Below are 22,155 nucleotides of genomic sequence, written 5' to 3'. Positions count from 1 at the left end.
GCTGAGTTTGAGACCTGATCTTACAGGGAAGCAAGGGGCAGGGCCCAGTGTTCACCAGGTACAATGCTCACAACACCCAGTGAGAAGCACACCATTATTAGACCAGTTTTATACATGAGGAAATGGAGTTTCATCATGGTTCAGTGGCTGGCCCAGGGTCACATGCTGATAAAAGAAAAGATGTGAACATGAAACCATGTGAGGCCAAAAACGCTCCCGTAGATCCACTACCTGAGCCTCATCCAACCTGTTAACTTTGAGTCTCCTACTGTCAGCTGCAAGCTTGTGACCTTGCAGGGACTGAAACCTGCCCACTTGGCTAGTTCCAGGTCCAAAATGAAGGCATCTGGTCTAGGGAAAAACCTGGTCCTGTTTAAAATGCCTTGGAATTCTTCTGTTCTACCAGCTTATGTAGAGACCCAGCTCTGGAGAAGGGACTCCATTATTTTAAAGCCACAAAGGACATGGTGGGGATTTATCCCAAAGGAAATACTTTTACATAATGAAATAGCTGTATGTGCAAAGATGTACTGTCTCTGGGTTAGAGCAGGCAAAAATCCATGTAAATGTGTAACCACAAGGGATGGTTAAGTATATTATGATACTCATGGGAAACACTATGTATCCAAGAACACCAATCAATATGAAAGCTCTTAAGTAGCATGGAACGGCTCACATTCACTATATCACAATGATCAGAAAGCACATAGGCTGCAGAATGAGGGCTAGAAAAATCAACCGATCTCACTGTTTAGGTTACAGGTGCGTGTGTGTTCTTTGTTAAATGCACTCATCAATATCTGTACATTTTCCACAAAGCAACAAATTCTCTTTTTAGAATTTGTTGGAATTTTTGGTCTAAAGGAAAAGCCTTGCTCCCTTTCCCCAAAATGCACACACCCTACGGTCAGAAATAATATTTATTTGGGTCAAGAGTTTTATGACCTGTTAAAATGAAAATCTGCCTGCAGGTATAAGTCATTGGGTCATTTTTTTAATCTCTCTTCAAAGAGACAGAATAAAAGAGATAGAGGCCAGAGTAGTTACCTTTTGATTAAGAAGTAGGTACTAGACTAGCCAAAGAGGCCAGGGATATTGCTCGTGGACGGCAAGCCCTGGGAAGCTTCAAATGGCTGTCAGGGCACTGGCATTGCCCAGCACCTTGACAGCTGGAGAGAAAGGCCAAGGACTTACAGCTTGACATTTGATGAGTGGAAAATGCTTTGGAAGATCAGATGCCCTTGTCTCACATTTTCATAAGCTCTCAGGGAAGAAATTGTATTTGTTCCAGGGGTTTTCATAGTAGCACTCAATAAATATATTTTAAAGTAATCAATGCATATGATCTTCATCTCCCATCTACTTTTTATAGAAGCTATCCATTTCCCTATTTTACAGTTGAGCCAATCAAGGCATGCTGAATGTAAGGTTCCAGCTCTGGAAGGCCCTGGTAAAAATGTTGATAACTGTCTTTGACTGCTTATAGACCAAGGCCTCCACCCATCCAACCACAACCATTTGACATGGTGGTTTAGAGTTTGAGGTTAGCCCATATCTGAGTTCAAGTTCTGGCTCATTATGTTAGTGACTGTGTTTTTAGTAAGTTCCTCAACCTCTCTGAGCTTCAGTTTCTTTACATGTAAGATGAAGCTATTAAGGGTTTCTACTTCAGAGAGCTGTTATGACAATTCAGTGTAACAATGTAAGTAAAAAGTTTTCTTAGGACTTCCCCAGTGGTCCAGTGTTAACACTCCACACTCCCAACGCAGGGAGCATTGCCTTGATCCTTGGTTGGGGAACCAAGATCCCATATGTTACATGGTGTGGAAAAATAAAGATTTGTAGTAAGCATGCTGCTCTGCTGCTAAGTCACTCCAGTCATGTCCGACTCTGTGGGACCCCATAGACGGCAGCCCACCAGGCTCCCCCATCCCTGGGATTCTCCAGACAAGAGCACTGGAGTGGGTTGTAGTAAGTACTTATACTTACTACATGTAAGTATACTACAAGTATATGGTAATGTCTACATTTTTCATTGAAAAATCATTTCTCTTGTGCTTCTGGGGTGTCAGGCATGGAGCTGGGCACACAGAGATCAGCCAATGCAGATCATGTCTTAGGAGACTCAGGGTCAAGTTGAAGAAAAAGAAAATGGGTGTTTTGATGGTGCAAACATAGGATATTACAGGAGCACAGAAGAGGAGCATCTAATTCAATCAGAGGAAGGCTTCCTGGAGGAGGTGACATCAAAGACATGTCTTCGCAGTTCAGAGGGAGTGAGGCATGCCAGACCAGAGCAGCCACATGGACACTGTCATAAAGAGACCAACCCGCACGTTGACATCACAGTCACAGAAATGTGTATAAGTTCTCAAAGTACCCAGAGTGACAGCCACAAATATGGATGTCCAGATGGGGACACAGATACACACAGAAACAGACATACCAAGAGACACAGGGACAACAGAAAGACACACACAAAGACTCATAAGCAGGTCCCAGAAGAACTCAGTCAGAAACACACACTAACCTACACACGATCCCCACGGAGGTTTAGAGGCCGTGTGAGGCTTTGTTTGGCCCTGAGATCAAACCCAAACTGTTCTTTCTTCCTCTGCTCAGCTGACAGCCTAGAGCAGTGCTGGCCAGTTTCAGATGCCAGCAGTTCTTTATAAATCCAATTCCCTTGCCCTCCAGCCAGATCAGAGGCACCCATGGCAGGTGACAGATTGTGGGTGGGGGCTGGGTGACAGAGGAGGCTGGAAAGAGACCTATCAGGGGTTTTGCAGGGCCTGGGTCCCAGCACTCCCTGGGGAGTGACGGTGGGGACAGGAGTGTTGAGGACCTAGCAGGCCATATGACACTTCCAGTAATAAAAGAAGAAATAAGAAATGCCTGTCCTTGAGGATGTCAAGGGCGGCAAGATTTCTTGCCAACCATGAGTATCCTGGCAAGGGAAGAGATGACAGGGCAGCCTCTGATAACAGAGTAAACAGTGGGTGCCCGGCTGCGCCGACTGCAGCAGGATGGATCCGGGTTGAATGGGAAGAAGGGCTTTCTCATGGAGAGGGTTGTTAAACACAGCTACAGAGCTTCCTTCTGTGTTCATGAAGACCAGAATAGCACCTGTCTCTCTGGGTGAGAGCCACTGGGAGGCAGGGGGTGGTGGTGAACCAAATAACTTCAATAAATGACCCCTTTCCCCCACTAGACCCTCCCTGGTGGCTCAGACAGTAAAGCGTCTGCCTACAATGCGGGAGACCCGAGTTCCACCCCTGGGTTGGGAAGACCTCCTGAAGAAGGAAATGGCAACCCACTCCAGTATTCTTGCCTGGAAAATCCCATGGATGGAGGAACCTGGTAGGCTACAGTCCATGGAGTCGCAAAGAGTTGGACACGACTGAGCAATTTCACTTCACTTTCCCCCACTACATGAGAATTAAGGCATATCCCAGGCAACCACACGACTGAGGACTCTCTGTTGCTGACATTGGAGACGATATTTACTTTCAACTCTCGTTTCTATGTCTGTAATTTGCTGATTGCATTTGGGCTGCTGGGAACAAATATTAAATTTGATAAGACCTGCTGCCACTGAGGCAGGGCCATCTGTCTCGGCGATTTATGTGCTGACAAGTAACTGAGACAAAAGCATTCCAATGAGAGGGCAGCAAATCCCAATTCTCTTTCTGTACAAACAAAGAGAAAAGAGAATGCAAAGCTAACACTCAAATGAACTAGTATTCTAAGTGTTGCTCTTACCATTTCTTTGACACATCTGGCCCCAGAGTTCTTAGGAGACTGGTATAAGAGTTTAGGGAAACACAGGATGAAGAAGATGATGTAGACAAGCTGATAAGGGCTCTGGCTGGTGTCACTTTTCCCTAATGCCAACAATCGGCTCCACACTGCTGCAGGCTTATCAGTGTGGAGTATTTGGGAATCCCCTATGGCTTCCCTGGTGGCTCAGATATAAAGAATCTGCCTGCAGTGCAGGAGACCTGGGTTTGATCCCTGGGTCAGGGAGATCCCCTGGAGAAGGACATGGCTACCCACTCCAGTATTCTTGCCTGGAGAATCCTATGGACAGAGGAGCCTGGCAGGCTACAATCCATGGGATTACAAAGAGTCAGACACGACTGAGTAACATTTCTTTTCTTTTTTTTTCATTTATGGTTAGTCTGAAGCTGAAGGTGACACTCCTTTTTTACAAAAGAAACAGTCTCTTCCCCCCATTTTGGGGCCAAATAAAGTTCAGCAGCTCAAAAGCCAGAGAAGGTCTCAAGAGCCACTGAAGTCTACATAAGCAAAAAGAGTCCTAATCATCTTTTCTTTTCTTTTTTTAAGGTTTTCTCATGTTAGTTTTTTAAAGAAATTGATGCATTATATAAACATTTTTAAAAGTGAAAAAATTGTGAAGTACTGTAAAGTTTTCATGAAATTTATTTCCAAGTTAATAGTTCTCACATCCTTAAATGAACAAGAAATCTACCCATCTTAGCCTAGGTAACTCCTACTCATCTGTCAAGGCCCCATTCAAATATCTTCTCCTTCTCGAAGCTGTCATGATCACTGGCTGAGTTAATTACTCCTTTTCCCACAGTTCCTCGTATCTACTTCCAAGTAGCAGTATTTAACACACGGGTGGCACTAGTGGTAAAAAACTTGCCTGCCAGCGCAGGAGACATAGAGACACAGGTTAGATCCTGGGCTGGGAAGATCCCCTGCAGGAGGGCATGGCAACCCACGCCAGTATTCTTGGCCTGGAGAATCCCATGGACAGAGGAGCCTGGCGGTCTACAGTCCATAGGCTCGCAAAGAATTGGATACGACTGAAGTGACTTAGCACACATAAAATGTTTCATTTAGATTTCTCTCTCTTCCATTTGGTTCCATATTCCTCGAGGCCAGAGATGAAGACTTGATAATAGTAATCAATTTAACATCATGATTGTAAGTGCCCAGACTATGGAGTAAAAGAGACTTGGTTTCAAATCCTGACTCTGTCACTAACTAGCTGAGAGACCCTAGGGAAAGTTACTTAACCTCTTTGAGCCCCAAGTTCTTCATCTATAAAATGCGGATTAAAGATACCTACCTTATAAGTTGTATAGTTTGTCAATTACATCTCAAAATGCTGTTACAAAAAAAAAAAAAACAAACTTACCCTAAAAGGCTGTTTTAGGGATTCAATGAGATAACACATGGATAAGTATTAAGCAGTCAATAAGTGGTTGTTATTAATCTTCCTCATCGTAACCATTGTTTCTATACTCTCACAGTCTTACCCAGGTCTGGCACATGGTATGGCTCAATAATTGTTTGCTGAGTAAATCAGACAGACTTAGAGTGTCTCATATTCCTGGCCAAAAGTGCTCAGCTGATTAATTATGTCTCTGGAAAAAGATTCATATGCACCTCCTGGGAATTAAATGGTATCTGCAGTTTTGGAACCCACGAGATGGATAATACTACACGAGGGGAAGTCGTAAATTAGTAATCAGATCCCTAATCAGTAATTACCTGCATCATTTTTGGACTGTCTATTTGTGGTTAGAAGGTTATAATGATGTTCCTGCTGGGGAAATAAGACTCTGAATCTTATTAGAGGTGAAAAGTTTTCCATTTTGTGGCCATGTAAACCTGGCATCATCGACTCAATGGACATGAGTTTGAGCAGACTCTGGGAGACGGTGAGGGACAGGGAAGTACGAGTGTGCTGCAGTCTGCGGGGGTCCCAGAGAGTCAGACGTGACTGAGCGACTGAAGAACAACAACAAACCTAAGCAGCCTAAAAGAAACAGACGAAAGAATCAGGTACTCCACCCTCACCCCCAGAGTGAATGGTACTGCCCCCAGGAAGGAAAACAAACCCCAGAAAGATTTCCTGTCTCTGTCGTCCGACAAATTTCAGTTTGTAGCATCTTTAGAGCCAGAAAGGCCATTGGGTACCATCTAGTCCAATGGGTTTCAATTACTTTTAAGACACGGGATTCTTTTTTAAAAAAGAAATTTTAATGGGAAGTTCTAACATGTTAATAAAACTGGGGCAGCTTTTAACAAAATTTGGAGTGGAGGGAGAAAAAGCCCCACAGATGGGGGCTTCCCACTCTCCTCCCCACAACAGCAGCCACCAAAGTAGCCCTGCAGAGCCTCAAGTGCTATGAGCACACAAAACTGAAGAAGAGAGATCCGTAAAAGTTATCGAGAGTCTGTTAAGATAGCATGAATTAAAAACTAATAAATAAAAGCTTAGACACCTCCTGCAACTTTCTGAATGATGACATAACCGAGAGAAGTATTATGGTGATTACAGTATGCTGCTGTTTCGTTGCTAAGTCAAAAGCGTAGGGCACCATAAATTCTTTAGGGGCACAAGCTTACCTTCTAGCATTTCTGCTGACCAGGTGCAGACATCTCCTAGAGACAGATATTGCTAAGCGCTCTGCATGGTGAGGAACTGCCCGGTGCAGCCACTCTCACACACATCAACCTCTTGCCTGTTCTCACTAGTGAGTGAAAAGCTTGCCGAGGGCGCCCTGCTTTCCCCCTGGGGGCCTACCTTGGGCTGGAAGACGCCATTCTCCTTCCCAAGGTGGTCCACGATTCCAAAGATGCACAGTGGCCCGGCGAAGCCCAGCAGGTCAGCCAAGATGCGGAACGTGCTGCTGAGGACCAGGCGCCTCCCGAAGGCACAGCAGAGAGCCTGCCAGATGGCCCGGGCACCTTGTGTGCTTTGCGTGTCCTTCCGCTGCCCAGAGAGACAGAGTCAGAGTGGCTGAGGGCCCATTCACAGCAGGGCCCAGCCTTCCAGGGAACCCCTGGCTCCTGCTGCCTAGAGAAACCCAGTGGCCACGTCTGCTGCAAAAAGGTGGGCTCAGAGAAGAAATTATGGAGCCACCAAGTACATGGTTGTGTGGGTCCAAATAGACACCTAACGTGGTCCAGATAGGGAAACTGAGGCCAGGTAATGGATCAAGGTCACATGGCTGGGCAGGGACTGCGTGGTGAGCATAGTGCTATAACAAGGGCATGGCATATGTCAGTCCAATGCCACTGTGTCTGTCTTGGTGTTTTCCTCTGCTAGGGCAGAGGCAGTGAACGAGCACTGGATTGGGAGTCAGGTGACCAGCTCTGCCACCTGCCAGAGGTAGGCTAGCTCTGGGGAGGTCATGGCCTTTCTCAGGGCCTCAGTTTCCTCATCAGTGGTTTGAGGAGATGAGATGCCTTCTGGCCTAACTCATAGAGTTACTGCAAGGATTAGGCCACTAATGCCCTTACTCTCCAAATGGGTGACAATCCCCACCTGTACAGTCACTGAGCTCCAAAAGAAAGACCACAAGACATGGGAAATCAGTAACCAGTAGGGTTACCTCCCTGTAGAGCCTCAGTTTCCCCACATGGACAATGAAAGTGTTAGGCTAGGTGATCTAAAACGTGAGGACCATTCCAGCTGTGACTGTCTTATGGGTCTTTGATCTTGGACTTCTCCCTGGTTCACTGCGTGACTTAGGGCAAGCCTCTTTCCCTCACGGGACTCAGTTTCCTCACTGTCCCATCAGGGGTTTGACCTGATGCTTTCTGAGCTCCCTGTCTGTGATGCTAAACCAGAGGGCAGGGAACGGACAGTGTGATTATGCCCCCACTGACCGCCTGGGCATCAAAGGCCTCACAGAGCCGCTGGTAGTTGGTGAGGGCCCGCATGGCGATGGGCAGCTTCCCAATGGCTCGGAGATCGATGGGCTTCTTGTGGGCAGTCTTGATGAAGGCGTTCATCCACCAGTAGGTGCCTTTGGACAGCAGGTTCACAAAGGGCTGCAGGAAGCGCACCCCCAGGTCCTGCAGGTCCTCTGGGGGCTTCACCTCCCTTGGCGTCTTGAACAAGATGTACCTCTGTGGGCACACGGACACCAGGGAAGGGTAAGTGCAACTTCTCATCACCTCTACTTTGTCCCAGCAGAGACCTGGGGTTGTGTCGTCCCACCCTTGACTTCTAACAGGTCGGGCCATCATTTGCCTCTTCCCAGGAAAAAGACCCCCCCAACTCCTCTTGACCACCAGTGCCAGGGCCTCCTGACTCGTAAATATTCATTGAGGTCCTACTTTGAATCCCCTGGGCTGGGTTGGGTTGGGCAAGAGCAGGAGTCTCCCATATGCCATCTTCTCTCTCCTACAAATCTGAAGAAACCACCATGTTCATATAGGGTTTGCAGAATGTGGAGCCATGCAGACCTGGGTTCAAATTCTGTCCCCTCCACTAACTAGCACGGTATCTTTGGACAAACCTCATCTAAAATGTCTCATCTTAAACGGGGATTTTACTTGCATCGCAGCAATGCTGTGAGGGTCAGTGGAGGCAGAGAATATGAAAGCCCGTATACCCTGCAAATCACCAACTAAAAGCAGAGGAGGCAGAGAAATGCAAATTAAAGTAGCACTTCACACTCATCAGACTGGCCCAAATTAGAAATGGCTGGTTGGAGGAAAGCAAAGGGCTTTCTAATTCATTGCTGGTAGATTACAGCATTTCTGAAAGGCAATCTGCAACATCAATTAAAATTTCAAATACACAGGCCCTTTGAGCCAGCAACTCTGCTCCTTGGATTCCCTCCCATAGAAACAGAAGCAGCTTTACATAGATACAAGTATGTTTAATATGCCATTATTTGTGATGGCAAAAATCTGGCAACAAAGTGAATGCTTATCAATAGGGTAATGGCTCAGTTACACAATGGAATATTATGCAGCCATTAAGAAAACTAAATTAAGCATACTAGACTTGGAAGGAATCCTAAGAGATATCCGATAGATGAGAAAAGCAAGATGTAAAAAACTACATATAATATGATCCCATTTTTATAAAACAAACATTGAAAGAAACAATACCTATTTATGTTAAGGAGATATCCTTAACAAATGCAAGTATGTAGCACAATATGTTAGTAAAAAGAATGAAAGGATACATGCTTGAATGTTGATATGGGTTACCTGGGGAGGGACAGGTTGAGGGAGGGGAAGGTAAGAATCTCAGAGAGGGAAAGGGGGCAAGCAGAAATGATTAAAAAAAAAAAAAAACTCAAAAGATATGTATGCAGCCACACTTAACACATTTACTAATTCATGTGTAATTATATGAATACATTAAAATAAAACAAGCCCCCCCACCTCAAAAAGAAAAAAGAAATCAAACTCAGAGAAGTCAGAACCTGAAGTTTTATTTCCTCCCTATTAAACCCAGAGTCCTTTAGCCTTGGCTGTTACCTCCTTTCCCCCTGGGAGCCTGGGGTAGAGGGCTGCTGGGCTGGATGGAAGGCTCCTCCTGAAACATCCCTCACTGGCCTCAACTCTCCTTCTGAGGACGGGTAAAAGAAGCTGACTCCTTCTAGGACATGGCTAAGAAGCAGAGTGGTGGCCCACATCCAGGGGCAGGACCCTGGTCAGCAGCCCTGCCCTGGCGCAGGTGTGTCCAAAGGCGGGTGGCAGCCCGGGGGGCCTGCTTACCCTCACCCTGATGACGTTAATCTCCACAAGGAGCAGCATCCCGTAGAGGATCACCAGCAGCCCCGTGAGGCAGAAGCGCAGCTGCGAGAAGCCGATGGCATGGTCGTAGAACTTGACAAACTTGATGGTCTTGGTGATGAAGGCCAGGGTCCAGTAGACTAGCAGGGCTGCCAGGGAGAGGCGAGAGAGCACGGAGGGTGTGTGTGCACGTATGTGGATGTGTGTGGACTCATGCTTGCGCAAGTGTGTGCAAGAGGACAGAAAAGTGTGTCAGGGAGGAGGTGTGCCTGTGGCCAAGCACACTCAGTGTGAGAGATGTCTGTGTGTGTGAATATAAGAGTATATAATTTTGAGACAGTGAAAGTGAAGGTGTTAGTCATTCATTCATGTCTGACTCTTTGAAACCCTATGGACTGTGGCCCACCAGGCTCCTCTGTCCATGGAATTCTCCAGGCAAGAATACTGGAGCGGGTTGCCATGCCCTTCTCCAGGGGATCATCCTCACCCAGGGACTGAACCTGGGTCTCTGGCATTGCAGGTAAATTCTTTACTGTCTGAGCTACCAGAGAAGCAATGTGCATACATTAAAACATTCATGACAGGCATGTTCAGAAATAATAGTAATCCTGCAAGTCAAGGTGGTCAGCCAAATTTTCCTTTATAATAAATAAGAAGAAAAATGGTGAAATTATTTCTTGAATTTAGCTAAGTTATAGGCACCGTGTCAAATAAGCACTTTAAACATACATATCTCATTTATTTCTCACAAAAGCCTCGTGAGCAAAGTCCTGCCATCACCCTCGATTAAACAGATAAAGGAATTAGAAAGGTTTAGTAACTGATCCAAGGTCACACAGCCATTACGTGGCATAACTGGGCTAGCTTAACGCCTAACACAAGTAGGCTCCACCATATAATGGCTTCCTTGTGGAATTCCCAGTCTGGGAATATCCTAAAAGTCCTTCAATCTAGTCCTTTAATTTTACAGATGAGGAAGCTGAGGCCCAGAGAGAGGAGGGGACCTGCCTAAGCTCACTGCAAGCTAATGACAGAGGGAAGGTGAAGCCCTAGGTCTATGGCCTCCCTCGCCCAGAGCCCACTGTAGCACAGTGATGCTCTTCAGGGAGCCTGGGGAGTGGGGGATACAAAAAAGTGAGTCACAGTCCTGCGAGGCAGTGCGTATTGTGGTTAGAGCTGGGCCTGCAGCCAGATATGCTTGGGCTCAGATTCTGTGACTTAATAGCTACATGATCCTGGGAAAGTCATTTAACCCACCTAGGCTTCAGTTTCCTCATCCATAAATAGGAATAATAATATTACTACCTCAAAGGTTGTTGTGAGCAATGTATGGGAAGCATTTAGCAAAATGAGCCTGGCACACACTGGGTACTCTTTGGGTATCAGGTGTTAATATATTTATTATATCCAGATTTCAGACCTGAGACCGTAAATGATCAGAAGTCATTGGTAGAGTCTATCCTCTAAATTCCTATCTACCCCATTCAAATCCACCAATAAACCAGCCAGTTTTGGCTTACTGGTGACGACAAAAGAGAGCAGTGATTAAGTCCCCCTTCAGGGAGTGCTTTGGCACAGGCAGGCCTTCCCCCTCACTCCCTAGAGTCATATGGTTTACAGTATATGACATATGGGATCTTATATATGTTATAAGGTCAGCCTAAATGCCTAGAGCTCTTCTCTAGAGGAATCACAGAGAGGGAAGAAGACCGTCACCCTGCCTTTCCTCCCTGGGTGGGCTCTTGGGGACAAAAGCTGAGGTCTGTCTCAGCCTGGCTCTGGGCTGGGAACTAGGTTGAGACACTGAATTGGGGAGGGGAGAATGCCACCTATCTCAGGTCCCCGAGTGAGAGCATCAGGATAGTGGGCAGGAGTGTCTGCTTCTGGTCCCAGCCCTCAAGTCTGGATGGTGTCTCTCAGCTGAGTCTGGTCTCCGGGTCACAAGGAATCCCCTAGCTGGAGGCCATACCCCTGCCTCCACACCTACACTCTCCCAACAGACTCTATCCCAGGCACCAGAAGCTCTGGAGGCCTTCGTGAGGGTTTCCTACTGGGACCAGACTTGTAAATACATCTCAGGTTGGTCCAGCCTCTAATGCTTAACAGACATGATCTGATTTGATCTTTATAAGAACCCTAGGACTTAGCCAGGGACTTACTATTCCTGTCCAGATGGGGAGACTGAGGTTCAGAGAGCCTGAGCGTCTTGTCCAAGGTCACACAAGGAGTTAGTGGTGGACCCAGGACTAAGCCAACAACCCTACCCTACAGTGCTGAGCTCTCAGCCTGTGGCCAGACACAGCAGTGCTCGGTGAAAGCTTAGGGCTTGTCTGAGGGAACAGGAGAGGGGAAAGAACAGCACGGGGGCTGCTGCTGAGCTTTAAACTCTGAATTCCCCTGAACCTACCCCAACATTGTTAAGCAGCTATACTCCTATAGAAAATAAAAAGTTAAAAAAATAAAATAATTGAAAAACCCCTCTGAATTCTCATCACCTCCGCTTTTTCCCTCTCTCTCCGCTCCCTCACCCCCTCATCCTACCTATTACCAAACTCTATTTTACTTCCTAATTATCTTGAATCCATCCACTTCTGTCCACCTGGGTTGCCACCATCATGTCTCCCCTGGATTACCTTTAGAGCTTTCTCAGGGTTTCCCCACTTCCCCTCTCGCCCTCTGTAGACCAATATATTTAACGAAATATGACCTCAACGCACCCATTCTCATAACAGCATAATTTGCAGTAGCCAAAAGGTGGAAGCAATCCAACTGCTTATTGATGGATGAGTGTAAAACAAAATATGGTATATATATATAATATATATATATATACAACAGGATGTGTATAACACAATGGAATATATATATACACACACACACACACACACACACACACACAATGGAATGTCATTCAGCCTTAAAAAGGAAGAACTTTCTGACACGTGCTACAAATGGGTGACTCTTGAGAATATAAAACAAAGTTAAATGAACCAGTCACAAATGGACAAAATAGTGTATGATTTAACTTAAATGAGGAGCCTAAAGTAGTCAGATTCACAGAGATAGAAAGTAGAATGCCAGCTTTGAAGGGTTGAGGGTAGTTATTGTTTAACACGTACAGTTATTGTTTAATGGGAAAATGAAAGAGTTTTGGAGACGGATGGTGGTGACAGTTACCCAACAAGGTGAATGTATTGAATGCCACTGAAGAATGCGTTGAAAAGTGATTAAACTAAGTTTTATGTTACATATCCTCAATGGCTTCCCATTGTCCTTGGGATAAAGACCAACGCCTGTGGGGTGGCCTTCAAGGTCCTGCCCCACCTGCCACTCTAGCCTTCCAGTTCAGCTCCCTTCTGCCCTCTGCCCTCTAGCACTCCTTCCCTCCCCCACCCCAGATTTCCTAATGTGCTTTCTTTCTTCTGCCTCTGGGCCTTTGCACATGCCAGTCCTTCTGTCTGAAGCATTTCCCTGTCCCTTTCCCTAACTAGTTCCTACTTATCTTCCGTTTTCAACTCAAACATGACTTTCTCATAGAACACCTCCTGATCTCACCCAGGTCCACGAACAAGGTTACTTCTCGGGACACGGTTCACTTCTGCAGGACTCCAGACCTATGACCAGACCGTAGCCTCCACAGAAGGACAGTTCTTTCTCTAGTACTCACTGCCCTGCAGCCCATGGGGTGCATCCTCTTCACTTTCCCCTGTTCTAGAACTTCTGGCTCCACGGAGAGCAAGACTCTACCTAAGGGGAATGGAGGGAATTAGTCCTTGTTCCTTGGAGAAGGACTGGTCTGTCCAAGGGTGGTAATTTGGGCTTCATTGTTGTTGAGACACTAAGTCATATTCGACTCTTTCGACTTCGTGGACTGTAGCCTGCCAGGCCCCTCTGTCCATGGAATTTCCCAGGCAAGAATTCTGGAGTGGGTTGCCAGTGCCTTCTCCGGGGGATCTTCCCAACCCGGGGATTGAAACTGTGTCTCCTGCATTGGCAGGCAGATTCATTACTGCCGAGCCAGGGGAAGCCCAATTTGTGCTTTAGGGAGAGAATATTATATGCTTTCTGGAGAATGACAAAATGAACTTGCCAGATGCCCAGATAGGGTGTTTCCAGAGGCACTGGTCAGCCGGGCCTGGCGATTAAGGAGGGGTCTCTGTGCATGAGAAGCTGCTTCAGACACTGGTGCGGGAGGCTCTCTGAAGCCTGTATTTAACCTCTCTCCACCTGCTGCCCCTCAGTCCCCCAACAACACTCATATGGGGGCCCCTGGGGTGAGGACATCTCTTGCACGATCCTGATGGAGTGCAGCTCCCACCTTACCAGAAAGGTAGACCTGAGGCTAGCTTGGGAAGCACCCCCTTCCCATTCATGACACCAGGCTGTCTCTGGCTTAGCATAGAGAGTTCCAGACTCCAGATGTCAATTAATGCTGTGACTTCTAAAAATCATGGTCTGACTTAATGACACACAGTCTGACCACAGCTTAACAGTAAGATGTACAGCCCGGCCTTAGACATGCAGACTGAGCCCCACACAGAGGAAGATCTGTGGATTTATACCTCGGGTCCAACATAGTCTGAGGACTCTTAGACACACAGCTTCATTCTTTTTAAGAGTCTGCTTGGGTCCCAGACTCCTGGGTTCTAAACCAGGCTTTACCCCTTGACTAGCTGGGGAGACTAGTGCAAACCACTTAACTTCTGAGCCTTGGTCTCCTGATCTGCAAAAGGGTAATAATGGTACCTCCCTCACAGATTTGTTGTAAGGATTAAATGGAGTTAATACATGTAAAATGCTTAGGATTGTGCCTGACACATAGAAGGTGCTAAATGAGTGTTCGCTGTCATTATGTGTAACCTCTCTCAGTTCAGTGTTCACGTCTGTAAAATAGGAATAGCAACAGTACAAGAGAGAGAGTGTGGGGGTTAAGTGAGATGATGCGTGGAGGAAGCTTAGCATAGAGCTTGGCACACAATACAGTCTCAATAAAGGTCAACAATCATCACTGTTGTTTCTGCCTGGGACCCCAGCCACATGGTGTCAGAAGGTCTAAGCGGGCACTCCCAAGCGTTGGCAAACCGCAGGCTCTGGTCCTGGGGCCCTTCTCTTTTCTAAAGGTTACCGCATCTGGGCTCAAGTTTTACATGCGACCTACAAAGCCATGACTGCCCCAGACCTCCCTCCCCTGAGTGCCCAACTTGTTTATCTGCCTGCTTGATACTTGAGCTGGCTGTTTCAACTCAGTGTGGCTTAAACACCCCACCCAACTCCTGCTCCTTTGCCACGGTGGTCACTAATACACTGCTCACACAGGTGCCCAGGCCCAGAGCCTGGAGTCTTCTGTTCATCTCCTGGCCCCCGACCTAACCTTCAACCATTCTCCCACATTTGCCTTGGCCCATACCAGCTTCTTTGCCAAGTGTGTTCCTATCAGAAGGGCTTTGAACTTGCTATGCCATTTGCATGCAACATCTACCCCCCCCAAAGTCTGCATGCCCACTCTTACCAGAGGCCTCCTCCAAGCATCCTATACAGACAGCAACACGGCCTTTCCTCTCTGCCCCTTACCATACTTTGTGTTCTTCTTAGCATCATCACTACTTATTTGTCTACTGTCTTTGTAGGTCTCCTCCACCAGACTGGAGGCTCCACAATGGCAGGGATTTTTCTCCACTTCTGAACCTCTAGCGCCTAGAACAGCGCCTGGCACAGGAACAAATGGAAGTCCCTATTCCCTCCCCCTCTCACCCCTCCCGCTTCCCTACCGATCAGCAGCTTGGGGAAGTTGGAGGTCTCAATGTTGTGATAGTAGACCACAGAGGTGACAGCGGCCATGAACGCCATCCCGGCCGGCATGTACAGGTGGAGATGGCGGGACTCGGTCACCCTGAGAGGAGGGTAAGAGAGAAGGAGAGAGGAGATGTGGGTGAGCTGCGCCATTCCCCAACCGAGTAGCCCAGGCCTTGTGTTTAGGGTGCAGCATGCAGTGCGGCCTCCAGAACACATGCACGGCAGCTATATGTTGGCAGCTCTGCTTGGCAGTACCCCAAACACATCTATTAAATAAGGGGCCCAGGCATTCACGGAGATGCTATGAGGGTTTGGTGTTCAGGCTTTGAAATTCATGGTCTTCTCTCCCTGGTTTCACGCTTACAGAATCTGGCAGAGGGAAGCTGGCCTTGGCAGTCACAGTTGCAAAGCTTCTAGCCTGAAACCAGAATGCAGAGAAGCTGGGGTCCTGATGCCATCACTAAGCCACCACACCAACTAAAAAAGGTGGCCTCCGGATTTCTTGGTAAATGAGACTGTAAATGTTGATATTCTTCAAGCCTTGATTAGTGGATAGTCTCAGCACAAGGTCTTCACACTGTTATAAGAGGTGCAAGGCAGCCACTAGTGGGGACACTGGGAACAGCCAACACCTTGCCCAGGGGGCCTTCAAAACTCTTGCCTCTGTGCTCCTTGAAATAATTTTGAAGTGACTTCCTTGGCAGTTCAGTGGCTAAACACTACACTCCCAGTGCAGGGAGCCTGGGCTCGATCCCTGGTCAGGGAACTAGAGCCCCCATGCCGCAACTAAGACCCGGCACAGACAAATAAATAACAAATAAATATTTTTAAAAGAAATACATAGAACATTTTTTAAAAAGAATTTTGAAAAACTCTGTACTCTTGCATAGATTTTAAGTGACATCTAAAATGTTATTTCATAAGTTTAAATACAGTCTTCTGTTTGCAGTAGAAGGTAGAAATAATAAATATTTTATAAAATGACAATGAATAACCATAATTGAAATAAGTATTTTATGACATGACTTGAACAGATTTTCGGCTGCTTTATTAAATAATACATACTGACTTAGGTAACAAATTAGGTAAAAGTTTCTACAGGGCTTTTTCCAGTTTATGCTGGTCTGGGAAAACATTCTATGTTAAGAAAACATTTTTATAAATAACCTAAAAACCTTTGGTTGTTCTAAATTCAGAGCACCACAGAGAAATAATCCTTAAAGGAAGACAAGAAGCCCTATAGATTAGCCCTATACCTTCAGTTCAGTTCAGTCGCTCAGTCACGTCCGACTCTGCGACCCCATGAATCGCAGCACGCCAGGCCTCCCTGTCCATCACCAACTCCCGGAGTTAACTCAAACTCATGTCCATCGAGTCGGTGATGCCATCCAGCCATCTTATCCTCTGTCGTCCCCTTCTCCTGCCTTCAATCCCTCCCAGCATCAGAGTCTTTTCCAATGAGTCAACTCTTCTCATGAGGTGGCCAAAGTATTGGAGTTTGAGCTTTAGCATCAGTCCTTCCAAAGAACACCCAGGACTGATCTCCTTTAGAATGGACTGGTTGAATTAATCACTATAAGAGGCTTGCATATGTGCTAAGTCACTTCATTCGTGTCTGGCTCTTTGTGTCCCCATGGACTGTGGTCTGCCAGGCTTCTCTGTCCGTGAGATTTTCTAGGCAAGCATACTGGAATGGGTTGCCATGCCCTCCTTCAAGGACCTTCCCTACCCAGGGATGGAACCCATGTTTCCTGTGTCTCCTGCACTAGCAGGCAGGTTATTTACCACTACCACCACCTGGAAGCCCAAATGAGGCTTATACTTGAAAACCACTGCTTTAACACCCCTTCTCTTATCTGCCCTGTAGACTTCCCAGCAAGTCTGTAAACCCAGGGTGGGTGGATTGGGGGTGTTAGAAGGCAGGGACTGTGGCTTCTCCTCCAGTCTGATTCCCCTCCCATGTCCCTCTTTCATGCTTGCCTGCCCAAGGGTGTAGGCTACAGATGGAAACCAGCAGACACCAGGTGACAAGTGCCCAACTGAGGAGCTGACCCACCCTCTGGGGAGCTGACGGTGATTTGCACTGAGCGTAGAGAGGTTTGGGATACAGGTGCTGCCCACACAGAGGGGTCTGTTGAACAGCCAGCAGGAAGGAGTCCCCAGTCTGATTCTTTCCAGTCTCCCACATCCTGGGAGTGTGCTATCTGCCCAGGGCTCTGCCACTCTGCACTTTGCATCCTCTCCATGCTCTAATATCATCCTGGACTCTCCTATGAAGCAGGTCAGGCAAGGATTATGAAGCTCATTTCACAGGTAGAGAAAGTGAGGCCCAGGAAGGCTGGGTGACTTGTCCAAAGTCCCACAGCTGATACACAGCATAGCAGAAATGCTGGTGAAGACCAAGGTCTACCTTCTCTACAGAAATGATGGTTTCTTCTCCATTGTTTTGTTCATTACAGCCCAGTGAGTATCTTCTGGCCCTAGGGCTCACAAGGCAGCCCTCCCCTCTCTGGCATTTGCACCGCTTTGGAAAGGGTGCTGGGATAGAAGGCAGGAGGCAGACTTTTCACCTGCTAGTTATGTGGCAGTATGCATTCTTGTCCTGCTTATCCCTTGGGCTTTGGAGGAAGCCCAAGGCAAGCAGTTATCACAGAGATTATCTCTGAAGCCAGGATGCAGTGGGAACGGAGGGTGAGGGAGTATGTCTATCGATGGGGGTGGGGATCCCCTCCCCGTGCTGTCCACCTGCAGGAGCCAGGGCTGGCAGGAATGGAATCTGGGCATAGTCTAACCCCCGCTCAGAAGGGTTGTACCTCACCTATTTAAGCCAAATGCCCACCACCTTCCATCACTGCTTCACCCAAAAGGGAGTCATTCTTCTTTAATGCGATGGCTGCTCACCTCCGCCTTGCCTGCACCCCCAACTGCTGACACACCACTTTCGGCTGCAGTCATCTCTCACCTAGACTACCGCAGTCACCTCCTAGGTGCTGTTTACCTCCAGCTACTCACTGCTGCCACCCTGCCCTCAAGTTCTCACCTCCAAGTGCTATGCTGATTACATCGCTTCTAAACTGCCTGCAAAATTCAACTCAAACACTCAGCCTGGCGTTGGAAACCTTCCTGGAGATGCCCTCAGTGTCCAAGTCTCAGCCTTCACAGCTCTGGTGTGTTTCACACTAGCCCCGCTGCACTGCCTCACTGCTCCCACCCTCTCTGGAACTCCTCTGCTCCTCAGAACCCTAGTCATCCTTCCAGATTTGGCTCAGAAGTCCCCTCAACCATGAAGCTTGTTCAATCTGCCTTCCTTTATCCTCCCAGAGTACTTACTTGCAAGATTATTTCATTTATTCTCTTAAGGAGTCACTAAGAGTCTATGGAACTTTCTCATGTGCCTTGCATGGTGAATACAAAGATGAGTAAAATGCAGCTTCCAACTCTGAGGCCTTTCTGGCTTAGGGAGAAAGAGTTTGCAAATAGATATAGATGAGAACATAGAGTATGACCTGTGCAGTGGCAGAGGTGTGGAGAGTATGCTGTGAGGCCCTGGGAAAGGTGGGCATGGGGAGAAGGCCTTTGGGAATGAGGCTTGAGACAGGGAGGACCAAGTGTGAAGAACCTGGATGTCAGTCTAAGCACTTGGGACCTTGAAAACAACTGGGAGCCAAGGAAAGATCTCAAGCAAGAGTGATTTTTGCCCTGAGAAGGTTAACTCCAGCAGTCTGTGGGAGAGGCTGAGTATATCCACAGGAGCTATGGTACTCTAATAAATTCTAGGATTATTTCACTGGGTCTTGGTGTGCAGATCTAGGTAGGGCATGATTCTAAGTGTCCAGTGCCTGGCACAGAGAGCCCAGCACATGTATGTTAAGTAAACGGTTGCTGAATTTATTAGCAAATAAAACCGTATCAGCTCATGGAATGCAGGTGAGCTGGGGTCTCCTTGGGCCTTTCGGGAGGCACCCTGGAAGAGACCCGCTTATTTCGGTCCTCTGAGAGTCACTCACCCATCAGACAGGATGCCCTCTGCGATCTCACACACCAGGACGAAGAGCAGCATGAAGGTCAGGATCCAGCGCAGGTTGTGCCCAGGGAAGTGGAGCCATGTGCTGTGGTGAATGTGCACCTTGGAACTCTGACTGCCCCATCCTGCAAGGAGACACAGGAAGAGGTGGGAAGCCTGGCTCACCTGGAGGAGGTTTCATGAACCCCAGGAAGGTGCTTAGGCACGGGGCCCACGGTGGGGATGAGGAGTGTACCCAGGACAATGTCTCAGTCTGTTCACTTGAACTAAATGTCTTTGCATGAAGCCCAGACCCATGGAGGCCCACATGTGTAGGTACCCATTTTATATCTGGCTTTTCACGTGACAAACTACAGCGTAAATAATCCATCTGGTTGAGAGTAACAGTGTAAATGCTGGTACAATTTTTGATATATCTGTGAGCATAGCTTCCTTCCTATTTCTAATTGTCTTTGTCAGTAACTAACAACTTTTTGCTTCTGCAGCATCCTTCTCTTTTTAATTCTGTGACAATTATTCCTTTCTTCCCCAAAGCTGTGTATGAATGTTAAGATTTGCTTTTTTTCTTAATTAGAGGGAATTAACAGGTTTGGGGGGAAGCAGGGTTGACAGAGTGAGTTGACAGAGCTAGCCAGCTTGGGAAATACATTCAGGGGACCCCAGGAAAGAGGCACTGAAAACCTCCCGGGCGGTTCCGCCCAGCTCTGCAGAGGGTTTTCAAACAGGGCGCTGGGGTCCTCCGGGGTCGCTGCTAAGTCGGATGGGCTCTGCACGGAGGCTGAGAAGTTGCACTCTAGGTACACGCGCGCCCGGATGGGGTTGGCTGGGGAAGTGGAGCCTCTTCTCGCTCAGGGCGAGTGGGATCCCAGGATCTCCGGAGGCTGCTGACCATCACTGTTCGGCTCAGCCCGAGGGCTCGCAGGGCCTCCATCCCAGCCTCCGAGGCGCAGGCTGCTCTCCTCCCTGGCCCCATTGGCGGCTGACGAGGAGGGTGCCCTGGGGGAGGGGTGACCCGGCTCCCTACACAGCGCCTCTCAGAGTACAGCCCGACCCCCTCCCGACCTTTCCAGCACGGAAAGAGACCCCCTGCCTTCCCCTTTCTCCATTCCGGCTCTAGCCCTACGGTGGCAAAACTTGGGGGTCCCCTGGGTCAGGAGCGTCCGTTGTGGTTGGCGCGGTTTCAGGGACATCCCAGTAGTGAGGGCTGCGCGGGTATGCGAGCGCAGGGACCGAGGGGCTTCATACAGAGCAGGGGAACCCCGGAGGGAGGCGAGCGGCGATCGCCCGCCCGCAAGGGGACACGGAGAGCGGCAGGACGCAGCGCCTCCTCCTCCCTCCCGGCCTCCACCCTCCCCTCCTCAGCCGCTCGCCCAGAGCGCTCACCGATGAACAGGATGGGGAAGGTGATGAAGAGCAGGAAGACGTGTGGCACCACGTTGAGCGCGTCCACGAAGCAACCGTTGTTGAGGACGCCCTGGTCCACCCGGTAGGCGGCCGAGTGGTTCTCGCTGCCGCAGAAGGCCAGGGGCATGGCGGCGCCGGCGCTGGCTCCGGCTCCGGCTAAGGCTGCGGCTGCCGCTGGCTCCACGCGCCTCGCGCGCTCTGTCCCCTATAGCTCCGCGGCCCGGCCTGGCCACCAGGCCCCCGCCCCCACCCCGCGGGCCCCGCCCCGCCGGCGCTCCCGCGCCCCCACCCCCACCTCCCTGCTCCGCTACCTGCTGGGCCCCGGGGCCGGCGGGGAGCCAGACCCGCCCGGCCGCGCTGGGACCGGGGGTTCTGCGGCGTCCGCACGAGGTGCTGTGCGGGGGGCCGCCTGGTGGGTGCCCTGCTGCGCGCGCACGCTGGGGCATGGGAGAAGGCAGGCTGGCTGGGTGGGTGGGCCCGCTTGATCCTGGGTGGAAGGCTGAGGGGTGCAGAAGAGAGGAGGGGCCTCGTGTGTCCGGAGTGAGTGCTGTAGGAGTCTCACTGCCCTGGGTCTGAAATGTGGGCTCACCTGGCCTGGTGCTGGTGTATGAAGTTACATCTGAGGGTCCTGATGGAGGCAGAGTGGGACAAATCCCACCCCATATGAATAGGAAAAGCATTGAAAAACAGTATCTAACGGGACAGTTCGATTGTTTTCAAAAGTCCTTCCAGGGGCTGTTTGTTCACAGGTGCCTTATAGCCTATCCCACTCTTTCACAAAGGGCATCTCCCAATACTCCTGCTAAGTACAGATTATAATCTCTCCCATTTTTCTGATGAGGAAACTGGGGCTCAGGGAGTTTACATGACTGACCCAAGGTCTCCCTGTATCCAGTTAAGGCAATGGAAGGCAGCCAAGAGAGGTGGAAAGATAATGTCACCCTAAGCTGTATCCTTGGAGAAGGCAATGGCAAGCCACTCCAGTACTCTTGCCTGGAAAATCCCATGGATGGAGGAGCCTGGTGGGCTACAGTCCATGGGGTCCCCACAAGTTGGTCGCGACTGAGCAACTTCACTTTCACTTTTCACTTTCATGCAGTGGAGAAGGAAATGGCAACCCACTCCAGTGTTCTTGCCTGGAGAATTCCAAGGACGGCAGAGCCTGGTGGGCTGCTGTCCATGGGGTCGCAGAGAGTCAGACATGACTGAGCGAGCGTGCACACAGCTGTATCCTTAACCTGACACACACAAGCTTAAGGAGTTCAAGAACCCTTAAGCTTGTGAAATTGTAAAGACAGTGTTATGCCTTTTTGGCTTTTTGGAAAAATTCTCATAGGTCTGTGTTCAAAAATGGTTTATGTCCTATGGAGAAAGAAGACAAAGAGGATTTTGGTTTAGATTTTAGAAGAATTTTC

General features: G+C 48.5%; 1 protein-coding gene across 13 annotated transcripts in view; it reads right to left on the bottom strand.

Annotated features, from left to right (window-relative positions):
- The window catches only part of ABCC8 (ATP binding cassette subfamily C member 8), a 79,114-nt gene extending 58,135 nt beyond the window's left edge, over positions 1 to 20,979 (bottom strand). For 10 of the 13 annotated variants that reach the window (XR_015142023.1, XR_015142021.1, XR_015142022.1 and 7 more), the window contains exons 1-6: positions 20,720 to 20,977; positions 19,320 to 19,461; positions 15,288 to 15,409; positions 9,502 to 9,668; positions 7,651 to 7,893; positions 6,563 to 6,751 (exon numbers count right to left, since the gene is read on the bottom strand). Coding sequence is in view for 7 of the 13 variants with exons in the window: in XM_086339763.1 (XP_086195889.1) it covers positions 6,563 to 6,751; positions 7,651 to 7,893; positions 9,502 to 9,668; positions 15,288 to 15,409; positions 19,320 to 19,461; positions 20,720 to 20,867 (1,011 nt within the window). In the remaining 6 variants the exon portion in view is untranslated. Of the gene's footprint in view, positions 1 to 6,562; positions 6,752 to 7,650; positions 7,894 to 9,501; positions 9,669 to 15,287; positions 15,410 to 19,319; positions 19,462 to 20,719 lie in introns of those variants that run through there. The other 3 variants (XR_015142025.1, XM_086339772.1, XM_086339766.1) reach the window with 3 other exon arrangements.
- Positions 20,980 to 22,155: the final 1,176 nt, after the last annotated feature.

Source organism: Bos grunniens, chromosome 15 (assembly GCF_055505025.1).
Source record: "Bos grunniens cultivar Pamir isolate PY7600 chromosome 15, Bosgru_T2T1.0, whole genome shotgun sequence".
Classification (NCBI taxonomy): Eukaryota; Metazoa; Chordata; class Mammalia; order Artiodactyla; family Bovidae; genus Bos; species Bos grunniens.
This window is presented reverse-complemented; position numbering and strand designations above follow the sequence as displayed.